At 34.2% G+C, this 20,419-nt stretch overlaps 2 protein-coding genes and 1 pseudogene across 3 annotated transcripts; all 3 read left to right on the top strand.

Moving 5' to 3' along the window:
- The first annotated feature begins 1,219 nt into the window (after positions 1 to 1,219).
- Positions 1,220 to 8,456, top strand: LOC145239687 (protein wntless homolog). Its single transcript, XM_080103069.1, has 9 exons — positions 1,220 to 1,461; positions 1,986 to 2,080; positions 2,403 to 2,592; positions 2,941 to 3,251; positions 4,075 to 4,211; positions 5,025 to 5,193; positions 5,703 to 6,077; positions 6,720 to 6,879; positions 7,196 to 8,456. Exons 1-9 carry the CDS (start codon positions 1,356 to 1,358, stop codon positions 7,282 to 7,284), a joined length of 1,632 nt encoding a protein of 543 aa, XP_079959195.1. The 5' UTR covers positions 1,220 to 1,355; the 3' UTR covers positions 7,285 to 8,456.
- A 183-nt stretch (positions 8,457 to 8,639) lies between these two features.
- On the top strand, positions 8,640 to 15,642 carry LOC145239688 (protein wntless homolog B-like). The gene is made up of 9 exons (XM_080103070.1): positions 8,640 to 8,759; positions 9,487 to 9,581; positions 10,014 to 10,203; positions 10,777 to 11,087; positions 11,159 to 11,295; positions 11,799 to 11,967; positions 13,729 to 14,100; positions 14,419 to 14,566; positions 14,771 to 15,642. The coding sequence occupies exons 1-9, from the start codon at positions 8,654 to 8,656 to the stop codon at positions 14,854 to 14,856; spliced, it is 1,614 nt and encodes a 537-aa protein (XP_079959196.1). The 5' UTR covers positions 8,640 to 8,653; the 3' UTR covers positions 14,857 to 15,642.
- A 919-nt stretch (positions 15,643 to 16,561) lies between these two features.
- LOC145239082 (protein wntless homolog B-like) lies at positions 16,562 to 20,072 on the top strand (annotated as a pseudogene). The gene is made up of 8 exons (XR_013862223.1): positions 16,562 to 16,660; positions 17,368 to 17,494; positions 17,660 to 17,925; positions 18,045 to 18,173; positions 18,360 to 18,528; positions 18,939 to 19,286; positions 19,495 to 19,553; positions 19,648 to 20,072. The product of XR_013862223.1 is annotated as a protein wntless homolog B-like (transcript).
- The last annotated feature ends 347 nt before the right edge of the window (positions 20,073 to 20,419 follow it).

The following is a 20,419-nucleotide window of genomic DNA, read 5'->3' as shown; positions in this document are numbered from 1 at the left end:
TAACTACTGTGTTTGAGTTTATGAAGCTTTAAAAAAACATGTCATACTGTGCAGTGTGTCTCTTAAGTTTTGACTTTTTTGATTTTATGGAATCACCAATTTTGAAAAATGCTAATAATTCTTGCATGTTATTTTATGCCCTTAATGAAATCATTTGGATTTTTTGTGATATCCTCACATAACATGTATTGTGGGAAGTATCAGCTGAAACTGAAATAAATTAAAAAAGTGCCACTTTGGATGCAAAATTTCTCACGAGACTTTTTGTGCTGTACAGGTGAATAGATTCAAGAAGATTTAACAATTTTGTTGATATTGGTTGTTTTATGCATCAATGTTAGTTGTATTTGTTTATATTGCATTTTTTCTTGTGGTTGTGTTGCATATGACAGTACACATATTCAACATGGTATATAGACCTTAATTAATGCAATAAATATTTTTATCACTAAAAAGTGTGAAATATCTTTCAAAAAAATTAAAAAAAGAGGGAAAGATTGTGCAACACCTTTAAAGGTAGTACCAAAAGCTTTCAAAATTCAGTATGTGCTAAATGCGTCAAAATGCAGTAAATAAACGATGACGTCACTATTACGTCATGACTTTTCTGACCTTGGAGGACCATGGTCAAACTATTTATTCCAATTTTAGATGAATATACATCACAACCTTTTTATCTTTCGGGACTTAAGTAGGCTACATGTATATCTACTGGAAAATTTACCCGCTAAAACCTAATTTAAACTCTATTTCATGTTCATCAGTTCCATTTAAACATTATAAGTTAAGCGTAGTTATATTTTTATTCAAAATTTTGCAGAAATTGCAAAATCAAACACCGCAAAAGTATCCAAATTAATCATTTTATAAATCGGCCCCATAAGGCGCAATGCAAAATTCGCGCTAATTTCGCCCCATTTTCATCCCCACAACTTGTGTTTTCTATGGCGTGCGACAACTTGTGTTTTCTATGGATTTTGGTGCAAACAGCATGCGACGCATGTAAACAGCCTTGATGCTGTGTTGCGTAGAGTATTTTTTTTCTTTCTGTTGTTGAACAAGGATGAAACGTTTTATTAGGTCTAAAATCTCCAGTTTATGTAGTCATTGTATGTCTAACTTTTTCACTTTTCATAACAAAGTGACAGGAAACCACTTTACCCTTTTTTCCTAAAACACCTAAAAGAAGTATTTTTGTTTCAAACATACTAGGGTTTTTTGTGCCAGGAAAAAGAAACTTAGCAATATACACTGTAGTTTTTTGATTTGTTTAAAAAGAAAAACTTACACAGTTTGGGTTTTGTACTTTAATTTTATTAAATCCATGTACTGAAGGTAATAGTTCGTGCTAAACTATGGCAGGGGCAGTAATTGAAACCCTTTCCACCAAGAAATTGGTTGCTATGGTTCTGGGGCTAATTGTGCTTGAGATCGGTTTTATTATTCTTGGTGGAATTGTAGGTAAGTGTTTTTGCAGAAAATGATTAAAACAAAGGTTTACAAACATTGATAAAAAGGCTATAACATGTGAATTAAACTCTTAAACAGTAATGCAGTGGTTTCCAACCTGGGGTTCGCATACCCCCAAGGGGTCCTCGAGATGGTGTTAGGCGGTCTGTGGAGGGTCGGTGACCCAGTCTGCAGAGTGTGGCAGCTGCATGCGCGATTATGTTTTGAAAAAAAAATTGCATGCCAAATTTGGGGTGTTGCACGCGGAAATTTCGCACGAAAGGCATTTTATTGCACTATTTTGACCTCTTTTACTTGCTTCGCGCCTGTTGAACTTGGCCTTGCACGCGAACTTACGGGTGCACACGGGACATGTAGGTCCTGCACGTGCGAGATCTGGTCGGGAACTGCCATGTTCTGCAGACTGGTCAGTGACCACAAAAAGGTTGGGAACCACTGCAGTAATGAAATGAAGAACCGTATCAATTCAAACAGGAAACCATTTTCATGCAACAGTTTGTTTATTTGTTTTTTAGCCCCAAATCCCACTATGTCAATTGTACTAGCTGCTACAACATGCATAAACAACAAATCTCAAGATTGGATTCTTCCAGCAACATGTGAACAAATGGTAATTTTTTACTTGACTATGTTTGTGTGTGTTTGCCAGTGTAACATGTGACTGTGCTTAGTACCACCGATAAAATGACACACATGCAAACCAGAGCTTGTGTGCCATCTACCCCCACTGAACTTATTATCGAGTTGACCCATGCTCCTACGATTTGGCGGTGCTTAGTTTGTATAATTTGATCACCAAGCAAATTTAACTCAACTTAGTACATTACATACTGACAATGAAATATATCTAAGCACTGAGCAAAACTTTTTATGTATGATTACACACTATGCATAAAAAATGAGTGACTTCTAAATCTTGGGTATTATTAAAGGAATTGGATCCTGAGAATCATCAAGAGACGATCAGTCATCAAGGTCCTGATAACAACCCTAAACACGACCCTAACAATGTTGTATTTGCTGTCGTTGTTCCAAAAAAAGATTTAGAGATGTCACGATGGTTTCAATATATGCTTACATTGGCTGTTTTCAAAATTCCATATAACCCACAACTTGAAGTTGGTAAGCAAAATAGCTTTTGATACCTACACTAGTGGTGGTAAATGCTTATTTAAATTCACAATGTAGCAGTTGTCGGATTAAAAATACTTCTTTCTAAGCATAGGTCGTACGCAGTGCCGATGCGTAACCTGTAAGTGGTATGCGACCACAGAAGGGTTGGAAATGTATAAAAGAGAGGGAGGGGGAGTATTTTTCCTGGGCAGTATGGCAAAGGTGGAAAAGAAGTGTAAAATGTCACCTTTCAAGCATGTAGAACTTGTTTCAGATCTTTAAATGTTTCAAATTAAGTGCATAAAATAGCTTCACCAATAGATATACAAATAATATATCTGCTGAACTGTTTTGCAGCACCTGATGCAGTGGCCACCCTTGACATAAGATTAGCATACAGCAACAATAAAGATTTCTATAAGTTACCAAAATCATGGCAAAGTGTGGTTAACTCAACCCAGGAAAGGCCACTGGAATGTGTTTTTGAGCACCCTAAAACTGATGAATATAAGGGATTCCACTACAATTGTGATCCTCTGTTTATATCGCAACTGGGATCCCTGCCACATAAACACTATCTGATAAATATCAGACTGCCAGTAAACAAGGCAAATCCAAAGATTTCACCAAATATGAAGATTGGACAAGTGACCGAAATTGATTTTGTCGTAAGTAGTGAGTAGTTCTGTAAATAAAGTGCATAGTTGTGAGTAAAGTTAACCATATCGTGTGTAAGCTGTATGCTGATATTAAGTCTAGGTCTTTAGGTTTCTGGCAATATTTACACCAATATCTCTTTAAACCAGTGGTTCCCAACCTTTTTGTAGTCACGGACCCCTTTTATAAATTGTATAGGTCCGCTGACCCCCAACGTAATTTGGTCTTGATATGTTTTTCGTTTCCTGCATTATACGTTATTATACTTTCGCTTTATAAGGCAGAATTATAATCAACCTTTACAGCCTTCAGTTGCAATAAAGTTCTGTAGCAGTGCAACGAAGAGATAAATTTTCTGGTGTACAATACTTGAAATAAAGCACAATAAGTTATATTGTTAATGTGTGCTGTGATGTCACAATCACAAGTTTTCTTGATGTAAGGGTTTGATAAACAGTTTGCACTCATATGCAGGATTATAAAAAAACGGTTAGGGAACTTAAAAATATTGTGCTGTTGTTAATGCTACTAAAAATGTTTGCCTCCACGGACCCCTGAAACCACGAACCCCAGGTTGGAAACCACTGCTTTAAACACTGGTTTTGAATAAGAAATCATTTTGCATACATAGACAATTTTATGTTTTGTATGACTAAGAAAGCACCATCCATGTGTATCTACAAAAGGTTGGTGCTAAGACCTGAGCTAGTTGAAAATCAATGTGACATTAAAGTTTTTACTGACAGCTAGAAATACAACTTCAAATATGTTCTGTCTGGAAAATACCAAGGTCTGTGCTTTTATCTCCAAATCATTGGACTTTTGTTATTTCAGAGCATTACTCAGACTGGTGGCTTTACTCAAATTTGGATCAGTTTGAAGGTTGCGCTTTGTACAATTATGATCTTTCCACTGATTTGGTATTGGAGAAGAGTTACAGCATTAGCCCGTCCAGCGCTACTTCTAGAAAAGTATGTGTTTTTGTGTTTTCTAATTACATTTTTTACCATCAAAAGCATAGCGCTATTCCATGATAATTAAGCTACAGACATTACACACTGTTTCGACCTACATGGTCTCATCACGTCATCAGTGCAGCTGGTGACAAGACATAAATGGTAAAAGCTGGTGTAGCCATTCTGCAATATTCCATTTTATTGGAAGTAATAGACAAAAAAGTTATGCCTCACGAAATAACTCTAGAACATTTTTTAGGTTTTTTGCTCTAATCAGTTTGCCAAAGTCTATTTCCCTTATGAATATAAATAGTAAATGCGAGAGTGTGAAACATTTAACATTAATTGGGGTGTCGACCATTTAGTTTTTTTTACAGGATTTTCTCCTGCCAATAGCAACATATGTCAATGATTAATAACTATGTGTGTACCCTTCTGTAAGAATAATTGGCGCTGACACCAATTGGTGTATCACTATCAAATCATAGTATGCCAGGCCCATTGAAGGTATCATACTGAATCAAGCCCAGTGGTTCTCAAACTTTTTTATTGTTGGGACCAAATGAGAGTTTTTTAAGTGTGTAATGAGCAGCAAAAAAACGAAACCTTAAAAAAATCTTTAAAGATGTTTACCTTGAAAACTAAAATAGCAATCTTTGGTGGTTTTCTGAGGTCTGGTGCGAGCCGCAAAACAAGTACTGAGCTGCATGCGTCCTGAGAGCCGCATTTGAGAATCACTGATCAAGCCTGTCTTCCAAACATTCCCATATGGCAAAGCAGAGGCTGAAAAATTATTGGCAGATGTACAATATTTGTTTACTTTTCTAGGGCTATCTTTGGCCTTGCATTAGGGATGGAATTTCTTAATATTCCACTGGAATTGGTGACAATCTTCAGTGATGCTTCTTGGATGCTTCTCTTTACTGACATCAGACAGGGATTGTTTTATGCCCTGATCTTCATTTTCTGGGTGATTTTCACTGGGGAACATTTGATGGTAAGTATCGAACAACAGTAAATATTACAGATTTTACAATTTTCACTTCAAATTATGAAAGTGAATAAATCTTAACTTAGATTTTTTTGTTTCTTGTGTTTCAGTGATTTATTGTGTTGTTGTAAATGTGTTTCCCTGTTTGTTTCCGTAGGGCAGGGGGACTAAGCCTTTTTCTATATGACGGCTGCATCACAGGTCATTACATGCATATGGTTACTGGGCCGGTATAATGTATGTTTCCATACTAGTAAAGTCCATTGAGACCAGTTTTTCAATCTAAATGTTTTAGCATTTTTTTTACCAGTACATATATTTTATTTCACATGTTCAAAGCTGCATAAATTTGTCTCAGTGGCAGTACGGCTGCAGGTTGTGCACTCTTAACATAAGACTTGTTAAAACTTGCTACAATTGCAATATACATTTTATTAGACTTATCTTATAAGCCAGTTAAAATATAGAAGATATATTGCATTCTCATGAACTATTATCAAATACATATTTTTTAGGACCAAGCGCACAGAAACAAACTATCATCTTACAAATGGCAACTTGGATGCATAACAGTTTCTTGTCTTGCCTTCTTGGGGTTCGAGCTTGGTGAAAGAGGAACACAACTTGTGAACCCTACCGCCACGATGTGGCAACATCCCAACTTAGCCCTCGCCTTATTGGTCTGTGGATGCATTGCTGGAGTCTTATATTTTCTGCTTCTTTGCTACCTGGTGTTCAGAGTGTTCCGTTCTATCCGATTTAAACGACGGTTTGTTTTGCCTACCGAGCGCACTGCTCACTTCCAATCTATCGTCAATCGCTTCCGTATGCTCATGCTGCTTTCGGCCGGTACAGCAGGCCTCACTGTAGCTTTCTTTATACTTCAACAGGTTGGTTAAGAAATAAGACAACAATCTTTATGGGCTATGTCTCCCCGTAGCTACACACTTAACACAACCATATACTTCTCACACACACAAAAGCAAGTAGTATTATTAAGTCATTATTGGTGAAAGATTGCTGCTATCTTACTACAACTGTATTGATATACTGTAGTTTTTTTGTGTCACTGATCATGACATGAATTCTTGTAGGTTAAGATTATTTCCATGGGTTAAGATTAACATAAGTTCATAACTGGGATCCACCCTGGAACTTTATGCCAACCAGCAATCATGGCACAATCCTATACAAATCAAACTATGCCAGGGAATGGTTGGTGACCAGCTGATTCTGTAAAATGCCTTTAAAAGGCCTGGCATACTGTAATGGACTATTCGGACGATTATATCTTTCATAGCAATTTAGAATATTATTAAACACTGGGTTCCTTTTGAAAGTGTTTACGCAACAGAACATACCCTTTATTTTATTGGTTGACTAAAATGCCTGAAACGCTATCATTTAAAACCTTTAGTTGCTAAATAAATAAGCAACAATGTAACAGTATGTACAAAAATATATTTCAATAAACATTTTTCAACTAAAAACATAATTAGGTGAAAAAAATTTGCTAATTTTGACTTGTTTAGAAACTGGAAGGAATGATGAATCATTACCTACCTGAAGATTACGAGTTTAACATGGCATCTGGATTTTTCACTGGTGTTTATGGACTGTGGAACATTTATGTCTTCCTTGTATTGTCACTTTATGCTCCTTCACACAAGCTCTATATAACTTCTGACCTAGGTAAGTCAATTGAATGGAATTTTTGAACTAAAAAATAAATTTTTAAGGTGATTTATTGGTTAACTTATTGAATGCATATTTCTATTCAATTTACTTGTTTTGTCTTCACCTAATTCGGACAGAACTTGGGTACAAATGATTTGTAATGTGATATGGCTTTAACTAATGGACACCAGTTAATTCTGATTTTTGCCTTAAACGGACAACTTTTTTGGCTGGTCCGGATTAACCAAGGTTTACTGTGTATGAACTGTAAAAAAAGGGCAAAAGATGAAACCAATTTTTTTTCAGTATTATTCTAGTTTTATCTTTTTAGACAATGGAGATCACTCAAGTTCAAACGGAGTGGCAACTGAACAAGTCCAACTCATGCAAATGACGCAAGAAAAACCTCGAGAAGACTAGATTCTAACCACACAAATACACAACATTTTCAACTGCCTTTTGAAGTTTTTCAAATATGACTTTTATTTGCTATTTTGGTGGTGCTGTGCTTTTTGGGCCTATCTGTCATGAAAAAATGCTGCATGTGTTCAATTTTGCAAAAAATCATATATTTTCAACTTGTTTCTACCTACGTACATGTTTGTCATGTTTTTGTCCCCTGACTAAATCTTGACAACTTTATCATGCTTAGCAAAATGTGTTGAACTAAAATCAATACCAGTGTTATTATGGGCTGTTTTAAAATATCTAAAAATATTACACAATATAATTTTTTGATACAGTTAATCAAATTTATTCTTTGAAACTGCATGCATGACCCATGTGTTTCTGCTGGCAGAGACAATAACACAAAATAATGTAACAAAATATTTGATGTATGATTCAGTACACAAAATTTCTTTACTGTGTTCAGTATTCATCAAAGAATAATGTTATAAAAGCCGCCCTTCTTTAGTTTAAAACAAACCAGACTATTGCTTTACAAATTCCAAATCTGAAACATCTTTTATTTTTTTGTCATAGCTATTTGCAAATGAAAAGTATTAAATTGGCCCAAAAGGATGCTTAATGAATTTAGCATATTTATGTAAAAATAAACCCAGAAGACACAATTTATGAATCCCTATTTAGTTTTGTCAAACTTTTACGCATGAGCTGTAAATTCCACAAACCAAGCGTTAGGTGGTTCTGCTTTCTGCTTGACCAAGTGGAAAATGAACCATGTTTGCAGTAGTCTGCCATATTGTCTGAGTGCATGTAGTATCAGTTTTCACTGCCTGTGATGCCTTTATACCATTTCATATCATTTAAGTCAAGTTGGTTCATTTAGTATTATGTTTCATTTTGAGCAAAGAGGTGCTTTTTCTACAGTTTTGTATCAAATTATTATTTTTTGTACACATGCTATTACTGTGTGTTAAATGGATTCTTTAGTCCCAATTATTAGATGATAAATGCTAATAAACCCTAAAATAATAGCAATTTTGTATGCCAAGTTTGCAATTGAACATGCTTCTTTGTACTATTTTGTATTAAAATGTGAACTGTACATAAATGGTGTATAGGTTTTTGTATTATTTAAGTATAGCATGTGTCTTAATATCAGAATAAAAAGAAAAAGTCAACTTTCACATACATTGAAACAAAACAATCTGTTATCATTTTTTTTGCTGGAAATGTTTTTTGGTGCCATTGCTTTAACTATAATATAGTGCAGAAAACTATATTGCATTTAAAGTTGGAAATGAAACAATATGCTCACAGTTCTGCATTGTTTGCAGATATTTGAAATTTCTTTAAAGTTTGAAATAGGATTTAATGAAATAATATGGCAGGGGCTTTGGTTGAAACCCTTTCCACAAAAAAATTGCTTGCTGTGTTTGTCGGCTTCATTTTGCTGGAGATTGGCTTTATTATATTGGCAAAAGTTAAAGGTAATGGTTGTCTGTTTGCAATTATTTAAAATAGTAATGTGTCGGCAACAATTTTATACACTATTTTGTGTACCTTTTAAGTAATACATTCACTGTATTGAAACCGCTTGGTTTACAAATTAATTTTAAAGTGTGTTTACAAATTAATTTAAAAAAATAACAAATAGCTTGGTTGGTCAAATGGTTTTTACCAGTGGTGTGCAACTGTTTAATGCAATACACCACAACATCCAACTGACAATAACATGTTGATGAAAAAACTATTTATTACAGTGGTTCCCAACCTGCGGTTTTTCCCCTCAAGGGTTCGTGAAGGCAAAATTGTTAACCAAGTGTCAATAGAGAAGCTTAGTGTAAACTTTACCTTGATGCTGTGCTAATAACAACTTCCTATGATTTCACAGTGAAAATTATAAAACAATAGACTATTTGATGAAGTCAGAATGGGCCAGTAATTGACATGGATTGTGCTCTGGCTCCTGGGCTGTATGTTACCCCTGGTGTATAAAATCAGATATAAAAAAATAAAAGAACGGCTTTGCTATTATAAAAAAACGCTTGCCTATTAAAAAGGACACAGTTTTGTAATCACATCCACATGACAATATTGTTAATCAAACTCTTAAACAGCAGTGAGTTCCTTCTTGACTAAAGGGTAATCAACGAAAAGCTATGTCAACTATAACAGGAAATCAGGCTTATGCAACAATTTCTTTACTTTTTTTAGCACCAATTTCCATTATGGCAATCGTACAATCTGCTGTAACCTGCATTGACAACAAATCACAAGATTGGATTCTTCCTGAAACATGCAAATATATGGTAATTTTAACTTGACCATGTTTTGTATGTTTTACTAAAGTTGACCAGTGAAACATATGGTAGTTAAACCAGGATGGTATTAAACACTGCATAGTACAGAATTTTGAAAACAATATTTAAAGCCCGAAAAGGATATACAAGACCAGATTATGGTGTGATTTTAATTACAAACCCTCACTCTAACCCATCCCGTTTTAACTGTCAGTACTTTAAAGCAAATGTTGATCCCCAGTCCATACACAATAATTGAGTAATGACTTGCCGAAATCATTTTTATTATAGAAGGTTCTGAATGCAAGTCATCATAAGAGTCAATCAACTTAATTTAGTGCATATAACTGCAAACAGATCATGAAATAAATCTCAGCATTAAGGAAAACCTTTTCTGCATGATTGTAGACTATACATCTAAATCCTTGGGTATTGTTAAAGGTTTTGGATCCCGAAAATCATCAAGAGACAATCAGTCATCAAGGCCCTGATGACAACCCTACACACGACCCCAACAATGTTGTATTTGCTGCTGTTCTTCCCAAAAAAATTTTTGAGATGTCACGATGGTTTCAATATATGCTTACATTGGCCATTTTCAGAATTCCATACAACATACAACATGAAGTTGGTAAGCAAAATAACTTATTATCAGCACACTTAAAGTCTAATTTAAAGCGGGACAGAGAGAGCTTCTGTGTTGCTAGAGCAGAACAGTTACGATTTTGCAGAAAATGTAAAATGGCACCTCTTAATTATGTTCACATTATTTCAGTTTATTAAACATTCCAATTAACTGCATAAACCAATGTGTCTCAACCGGGGGGTCACACTTTTAAAGGGCTTGAGAAGACACATCTTAACTCAGAGTGATTTTATCTGTATCATAAAAATTTTCCTTGTGACTTCAGTATAGCATAGTAACTCATACAACAGTTTGATTTAGAATTGGCACAACAGCATTTGCAATTAATTACTTCTATAAGCCATAACCACAATTTTAAAGGTTTGGTGTACAGCAAAAGCTAAACTGATACAGTGACGTTTGCCTGTGGGTAAAGCACTAGGTCAAACTTTGGAATACTAACTAACATGTGTGTAAATTTTAGTAAATTAGAAGCACTCTTTCCTAACCAAACACATAGAACAAACCAGTGTTAGACTTGGATAAAAAAGTGTGTAAATTTGTTACCTGTTTTTACAGCACCTGATGCAATGGCAACTCTTGATATTCGTTTAGCATACAGCAATGATTACAATTCCTATAAGTCACGAAAATCATGGAAAAGTGTGGTTAACTCAACCCAGGAAAGGCCACTGGAATGTGTTTTTGAGCACCCAAAAACTTATGAATATACAGGATTTGAATACAACTGTGACCCTCTGTTTATCTCGCAACTGGGATCCCTGCCACATAAACACTATCTGATAAATATTAGACTTCCAGTAAACAAGGCACATCCAAAGATTTCACCTAACATGAAGATTGGACAAGTGACCGAAATTGATTTTGTCGTAAGTGATAAATACTAATTCTGTATTTAAAGTGCTTAACTCCCTAATGTGTCGAAAAAAATTTTTTTTAGGCTGTAACCCAGACCGGTGGCTTTACTTATCTTTGGGTTTGTATTAAAGCAACACTTTGTGTGGTGATGATTTTTCCTTGTTTATGGTACTGGAGAAAACTTTCGACATCTGATCAGCCAGCTACACTTACTGAAAAGTTAGTGATAGTAAAAATTTATACATGCATAGCAATGCATTTAGAAAGTAATATGCAAACTTAGTCTAAAACAAAAACATTTATGAATTGAACAAAATTCATTACTGGGATCAGACCTAAAGCATAATGAATTTATGTTTATAATAACTGAAACTGGTCGAACTGGCGATCCCTTACTACGAAGCTGACATCTGCGCATACAAGGCACGCATCTGTGCTTGTCATTTGAATTTTGACAGGTTCACCACTGGGCTTGTGTAGCTCAGTTGGTAGAGTGTGAGTCCTGGAAGAACTCCTGCTGTGGGTTTGAATGCCACCGCAGGCTAGATTTTTACTAGCCTACCCATTGGCATGTGGGAATGCTTAGTGACCGGTTTATTCGGTATAATGCCTTCAATAAGCCTGGAATACTGTGATTCATGTTCGAATAGCTTATTATTTACCTTTTTTATTGTCACTGGAGTTTTAGGCTTTTTGAGCATAAAATGTTTTATCTATGTTAGAGCCATATTCGCTCTTGGTTTGGGGATGCTGTTTCTTAACGGTCCATTTGAACTTGTAACAATCTTCACTGATGCTTCTTGGATGTTGATGATTACTGATCTGAGACAGGGATTGTTTTATGCCCTGCTTTGTACTTTTTGGGTGATTTATATCAATGAACATTTCAAGGTAAGTGCCTAAATAAGCATGCATGAAAATATTTGCATCTATAATTGGTTGTTTGCTTAAATTCTCGCATTTATACATCCACACCAAAGAACCTAAGATATGCTTGTTTTGGGCCCCTACTTCCTGAAAGGGAGACATATTGTTTAATTTTTATCTAATGGTGGTTTGTTTCAGTCATTTGGTCAAGAACAAGTGTTTCACACTGTTTAAAATTTACATGAGGTCTATACACTAAATCAGGGGTCACCAACCTTTTTTCACTGCGGGCCGGATAAGTTTAATAATAATTCGTGCGGCCTGGATAGTTTACATGCCCTAGCGACATCTTTCCGAACTTAGCCCGCAAGGCGATTTTGATAGTAGTAGTAGTAGTAGTAGTAGTAATTTATTTTGCACTGTTTAAGCGGCAGGGTGGCGAAAGACCCTAAGGTCACCTTGTCAGCCACCCTTGATTTCAAAACAGGCAATCAAATGAATAAACAAAACAGAAAACATACAAAGGTAAGAAAAGAATCACCCATCGGAAAAATTTGCCTATTTACATTTAAGCAAAGAACAAAAAAAACGATAGGGGCGCCAAGATATGGTCTTTCTATGATCCCATTAAAAATCTGGTGATGCGACTATTAAATTGCATAGTTAGTCTCATCTTACAAGCAATGCTTGTATATTGCGTCACAAGTGACCAAAGAAAGCAATTGTTTGCACACAATTAACACTTGTAGTCATGTTTGTGACATAACAAACTGGCTTTGGGTCAATCCTGGGCGTTATAATCCCATAAAACAAGGTAATATTAATTCTACATATCGCGACAGGAATACTTTCGTAAGAAGTAGATTAATTTTTAAATGTTACAAAGTTATCAATGCGATTTGACAAATCAAAAAATGTGGTCGCGGGCCGGATGAAATGACCTCGCGGGCCATAGTTTGGTGATCCCTGCACTAAATGATGTTCAAATATATTGTTTTACCATCCATTTTAGGTCACTTTTGTCAGGGTAATAACACTTAAATCCAAGTAAAACTTGAAAAGAAAAATAAAGAGGGGAAAAGGCGCTAAATCAGGGGTGTCCAACTCAAAAATACTGTGCCAATTTTGGTTTTAAAATATACACGTGTGCTAATAATCTTGTCTTAAACGGTTTGGGCCTAATGCGAATAATTGTCCGTTATGTAAAACCCTAAAATATTTTTAAAAAATATATGTCGTCAAATGCTAGTAAATTTGTTTATGGTACTCCAGAAACCTTTTATTCTGTTTATGTGATGAAAAATACAAATAGTTTGCAATAGGGCTTATTACTGCACGATAAGCTTTACATGAGAATATATAAAACAAAAAATTAATTCTGTGAAGTCTTAATGTTTACCATCGGAATGCTTGTAAAAGCTTGTGTGCCATTTTTAAATGCTCTGCATGCCACATTTGGCATGCATGCCACGTGTTGGACACCCCTGCGCTAAATGGTAGTTGATCCTTTGAACTTTAATGCTGGATGACCCAGCAGTTTACCCAGGGGGGCCTAAAACATGTTTTTTTTAAGGGTGTCACTTGCTAAAAATTATAATTGAGAAATTTCATACTTTGTTGGTTGGTGCATTGTAAAGTACTTTAAAGTATTTTGTAACTTTTATTTGGATTCACCAATTTACCAACCTTTTACATCAGTTTATCGGGTTTACCACACCTTTATATCAAAAATACACCTCACATGCTACAATTTTAATTATTAAAGGTCATGTTTGTTTTTTTCAGAATAAAGCAAAGAAAAACAAATTATCTGTCTACAAATGGCAACTGGCAGTGATCATATTGACGTGTTTTGCATTCACTGGCTTGAAGCTGGCTGAGAGGGGATCACAACTATCACATCCTGCTTCCATTTTATGGCAAAGCCCGAAAGGGGCTCTGACCATATTTGTCTGTCAATGTATTGCGGGTGTTCTGTTATTTCTGCATCTCTGCTTTTTGGTGATCAGAGGGCTTTACTTACAAAGATTCAGGCAGTTTACCTCATCTGTCAGAGCCACAACTGATTTCAAATCTTTTGTTAACCGCTATCTCATGCTTATGTTACTTTCTATTGGAACTTCTGGAATGACTGTAGCCTACTTCATTTTTGGACTGGTAAATATTCGAATGCCAAAAAACTGTGCACGTTAAATATTTAAGTGTTTTTCTTTCTTTTAGAATTTGAAAAAAATATACATATACAGCTTGGGCAAATCTTTTCAGTCTTGGCAATGCTTTTAAAAAATAAATATGAATATAGTATAAGACCTAATATTGTTAATCACCCTATTTGCATTTAAAAGCATGCCAAGATTAAAAAGACTTGCCCATGTTTTCCCTGCCATACTAGAGAATGTTTGTGCATAATTGCATATTTTTTCAAGCTATTTATTTTTAAAGTATCAGTTCAAGCAACATATTTCTTTTGTTTAGCAACTGGAAGGGTGGCTTGTCCCTGAAATCACTTTGCCTACAAGTTCTGTCTTCTATATTGGTGTTTATGGATTGTGGAACCTCTATGCTTTGCTTGTATTGTTGCTTTATGCGCCTTCAAACAAAGTCAGCAATGTTTTTTATATTGGTAAGGCAGTGCTCACCAAGAATAATGATTAAGTAAAGCAGGCAGTGCACACTGCTTCAACCTACAAGATCTCATTGAAACAGGTCGAATCAGGATGCATTGCCTGTAGCTTAACATTAATTAGTTTGTGTCTTCTACACTGATGAAATTATTTGGTTACTACTGTACAATAAGTGTGTTTCAATTACAACTTTTTGCTAACAGATGATACCAACAACTTGACCTTGGATTCTGATGAGGTTTCCATCAAAAAGAACAGGTTCTTGCAAACAGTGAATAAAGACACATAGGAAAATATTTCAACCGAAGAAAGTTCAAGTCAAAATACAAACTTACAATGACCATAATTCATTGAATTAACCAGATTACAGAAAAAACTGTTTTTTGTTTATGGATTCATGTTGTACAAAATTTTGAAAATAATACCGCTCTGTGTTATTATAGTGCTACTAACTTTGGTGTTATTTTACACAATATACTTATTCATATGCTTTTGTACTACAGTATTGCACTTTTTACAAACAAATTTCACTTTCATGGCCTATTTTGGTGTTATTATTATAAAAAAGTTCATTTTTACCTAATTAGCTAGTGTATGTGCATTTTCAGCCTCCTTTTGCCAATATGCAAACTAAAATTGCTTTTTTTGATGCAGTTTTTACAACGCCTTGTGATAGCCACAGTATATTGCAATGTGCCATTTTGCTGCTATGTGCTAAATTCCCTTTTTAAAATCAAAAAATAAATCAAAAAACAAACAAACAATAGCTCTAAAACTACAAATACAGTCAGGGATTGTTTAGTATCAGCATTAAATTCAGCTGCTTATTGCCCAATCCCCCAAATTCTTTTTTATAAGTTTATTTGGCCAACACCATGTTAATAACATTATAACTGTTAAACCTATACGTGTTTGTAAAAAACAGTGACACAAAATATTTAATTGTGATGACCCAGTTTAAATTTGTGGTAAATACATCTGCTGTTTGAAGCTACATTGCACCTAAAAGATCAGTATTGCAAATGCCACCCCAATACCTTATGTTTTGGATACGCACAGTTAATACCTTCAATTAGTGTTGAAAACATGTGATTATATACATTTGTTATATGTTGTCTATATGTAACATATGAAGAGCTTGAAATAGAGCTCAAACTGCAAGGGCTTAGTTTACTGCTGTAGATGTTTCAGTGACATTAACAGATGGGCAACATAAAATTAAACCCCTTAAAAAGTAACTAATATCAATATCTCAAAACCTTATTTTGACCTATTTTTAAAGCTTTGTAAATTTTGCAGTTTGGTCAAGAGTCTTGAATTTCACAAACCATGCAGTGAAGGTCAAAGTGTTGGATTGTTCCACTTTCTGCATGACCAAGTATGAATGCTGAGTTAGCAGTTCACTGCAATTTTGGCTAAGCTCCATTAGTGTCAGTTTTCACTGTCTGCAAAGCCATAAACATCCTTTCATGCAAGTTTAAGTTTAGTTAGGATTATGTTGTTTTATTTTGCATTCAGTATAAATAAGTTGTGTACAAAATTTATGTTAGTTGCATGTACTGTTTTGTGTATATCGCTGCTCAACAATTATTATTGTATGTTCTTTGTCATTTTAATGTGCAAATGCTTGCAAAAATATTCTGTATGATCAACAGCATGATAAAAAATGTACAATCATAGCTTTTTACATAAAATATTTGCACGGGAGTGCTCTTTTTTATGGATGTCAAGCACAAAATCATTTAGAGCATGATATAGTGCTGTACATTCATTCCAATCTTTGTAAAAACAATCTTGTTACCAGATTTTTACTCAAGATATTTAATTTTTTTTCTTGCATTTAATTTAACAGTGATACACCTTAGGAATAAAAAACTAGTTTTATTGTATCAAGTTCAAAATAAAACTACATGCTAACAGTTTGTGACTGATTGTAGAGTTGAAGAAACTGAAGCTTTGTACAACAAACTAGAAGATAAAAATACTGGAAGAATATGGCGGGAGCTTTGATTGAAACCCTTTCCGTTAAAAAATTGGTTGCCATATTTCTTGGGTTAATTTTTCTCCAAATTGGCTTTGTAGTGTTGGGTGAGGTAATTGGTAAGTGCATGTTTGTTGATATATTTAGTGCTGATCTGTCAATCTTCTTTTTTTGTAACAAATAAGCAGTTATTCATTATTTAAAAGTCACCTTCGCATAATGATTTTGCTCCCTTTCCCCCCAAAGTTTGTCCATAAGGAAACTTACAAGATAAAGTCAAGTAGTTTAGAAATATTTTACATTTGGTACAAGTGGTTATCCTGTTGGATGTAAGACATGTTTCCTGAGTATTTACACAAAATCAGATGCTTCAGAGCTGTTTTAGGAAAGATATGCTGGATAAAAACATTGTGAATTGACTTGGGTCAATTATTGGTGGCCGCCAAAATTAAATCAAGCATTTAGTCACACTTTTATAGACCAAAACAGTCATGATTGAAAACATTAAGCATACTGATAATCTAAAATTCCTGCAATGGTCTGGATTTTGTTTATGTGCACCATAACACAACAAACATAGTTATACTTCATCCTAACACGAAATAAAAAAAACAGGATTTACATATAAAAACCTAGCATTTGTACCAACCAAGAAAGAGATTAGAAATATTTTATCTTATACAGTTATGAATACACTTGTATAACAATCATTGATATTCTGTTACAGCACCTTATCCATATGGAGGGAATTTGTTATTTCCCAAGGGATGCATAAACAACCAGTCGCAAGCTTGGATTCATCCAGATACAACACTATAGAGAGAGGGAAAAACTATAGTCTTGACCAAGTTGTGTTGTCTTTTGTTATCCCCAAAAAAACATTTGAGATTTCTCCATGGATTCAATATATGGGCAAATGGAATATTTTACGGCCAATGTGGAAATGGTAAGCAAAAAATGGTATGAACATGGTCTCAGATTTTGATTTACAGTTTTCGATTTGGTTTAGTACTAAGGCTAATTTTATTTATTTGTTTAAACTATTTTTTTCTAACTGTCTGAAACTGGTAGTAAAATAAAGTGGTGTTAACTGTGTAAAAACTTTTTTCAGAACCTAAAGGAATTGCAACTGTTGGCATACAATTAGCCTACAGCGATAGTGAAGATATTTACAAGCCCCCTGAGTCATGGAAAAGTGTGGTTAATTCGTCCCAAGAACACCCACTGTCATGTTTTTTTGATATTGCTGCTGACTGTTCTTTCTTTTTTCTACAATTGAGTTCTGTTTCCCATAAGCACTATCTGCTGAACATTCGGTTGACAATCAACACAGATAATCCTAACAAAATATCTCCAATCCCGTACTTCTTTATAAACGTAATATTGATACTACTACTTTACAAAAAAACTCTTGCTGCTTTGAACATAATTAAAATACATTATTGTCTAATTAAGTCAACTATGACTGATAACTAACTTGGTCATTGTATTTGTAGTACCTGACCCGTAGTAGTGGCATTACACAGCTTTGGATAGGAATGAAAGCAGCATTTTGTTTTGATCGTTTCTTGTTTATGGTACTGGAGAAAAATCTCAGCATTTGAACAAGCTACACTTACTGAAAAGTAAGTGTTGGCATAAACTTTTGGTTCTGTGCCACAATATTTACTTGGCAAGAACAAGGTTAAACTGTACAATAGAAATCGCATGCCTGTTTGTTCATAATTTTTTCTAAGTGAACAATAGATTTATTTTAAATTCACTAGACTTTATGGCACATATTTGGGCATAAAATGTTTTATCTATGTCAGAGCCATATTCGCTCTTGGTTTGGGAATGCTGTTTCTTAACATTCCACTTGAACTTGTAACAATCTTCACTGATGCTTCTTGGATGCTGATGATTACTGATCTGAGACAAGGATTGTTTTATGCCCTCCTTTGTACTTTTTTAATGATGTTTATTAGTGAACATTTTACGGTAAGTGTAAATATCCTTAAACATGGTTCACTTTAATGATTTGCTGCATTGATGAAAAAAAGACAAGTTTTGTAGAGAGATTTTGCAATCTACAGACCATTTTATTTATGCTTTGAAACGTTTAGTCTAACAATTTTAATTTAATTGTTGTAATTTTTAATGCAAAAATGATTTCTGCCTTTGAACTTACAAGGGAAGCAGAATCTTAAAATATCAACATTTTCTTCCGCAATCTTATTGCAACATTTTATACTGATAATGACTAGTGACTTTATGAATACTTAGTTGGTACCAGACTCATCTATATATAGCTAGTAAACTTATACACCTATAAGCAAAATTCTATCATTGACGTATCCACACCAATGTGCTTTACATAAGATCATTCACAATACATATGTGTCTTTTAGGATAAAGCAACGACAAACAAATTATCTGTCTACAAATGGCAACTGGGATTAATCACATTGATATGCCTTGCATTTACTTGCTTGAGGCTTGCCGAGACGGGTTCACAACTGATAAACCCTGCTTCCATTTTATGGCAAAGCAACAATGGGGCCTTGGTCAATTTTATCTTCAGGTGGATTGCTAGTGCTCTGTTTTTTGTTCTTGTCTGCTTTTGGGTGGCCAGAGGTCTTTTCCTACAGAGATACAGGACAAGTAATCCTAAACCTCTTGTTAACCGCTATCTTATGCTGATGTTACTTTCCATTTGGGTTGCAGGAGTAACTGGTGTTTACTTTGTTTATGAACCGGTCAGTGCTTAAATTGTATTACAACGTAATTCAAATTTTAAGTGCATATCTATTCTTTTTAATTTGCTTGTGTTGATTACCTATGTGTTGATATTTTTCAATCACCATGTTTGCTTTTGCAAAACTTATATTTTTGACATATTTGATTTTTTGTTTTAATATGTTTATGTGTAAAACATATATTAACTAACACACTTTATTTGTTTAGATACTGGAAGGGTGGATTGTACCTAATATCTATCCAATATCAAATTCTATTTTATTTTGGTAAGGCAGAGCTCAAAATAAACAAAGATTTTAAAAGTTATTTCCAAGAAGATTTCCAAGAAGTGTTTATAGTTACAATTTTTATGTTTGACAGATGGTACCAACAACTTGGTCTTGGATTATAATAAAGTTTCTATTGAACCATCTAGTTCATTGTGAGTAGCAGAAACATTGGGAAATATTTCAATCAATGACTGGGAAAATTCAAGTCAATAAAACACTCATACAACAAACATTTAGAAATCCTTAGAACAAATGTAATTCAATTAATTCCTGCTAACAATTGCGTAGCATATGAAGAGTTCACTTTTCTAATAAAACTAGCATGCCTCTTTTGTTATGTTGTGTTATCATTAGCCGTCTTGTGTTTGATTTGTCTTTTTTTACTAACTACCTATTTTTTATGCTTTACATCACTGCCTCTTAAAAAACTACCTTTATTTTGTGGTATTGCTTTACTGTCTCTTACATTTTTTGAGTTACCATATCATAATATTAAAAATGTAAAATTTTACCTGATTTACAGCATGTGCTTATTGTTCACTATATATATATATGTATATATATCTATGCATACTAACTTATTAACTTTTGTAAACAACTTTTTTGATGCTAGTTTAATGCAGTAAAGTTGTTCAAAACCATGGTGTTGTGCCTTGATGCATTTAAGTGCTCTCCTGGTGTAAAAACTAAAAATTCATTTCTAAGTTAATTATAAATGTATCACTTAAAATACAAACACTTGAGGGACTGTTATTATTTGTTGCACATGTGGTTGTGTATGTGAATTTTACTAATGACATAATCATTTAACAATAAATAAAAAATGTAACCCTTACATTACAATGCAATTGTTTTCTTGCTCA

Source organism: Phallusia mammillata, chromosome 7 (assembly GCF_965637545.1).
Source record: "Phallusia mammillata chromosome 7, kaPhaMamm4.hap1.1, whole genome shotgun sequence".
Classification (NCBI taxonomy): Eukaryota; Metazoa; Chordata; class Ascidiacea; order Phlebobranchia; family Ascidiidae; genus Phallusia; species Phallusia mammillata.
The sequence above is the reverse complement of the archived record's forward strand: the minus strand, read 5'-3'. Positions and strand labels throughout refer to the sequence as shown.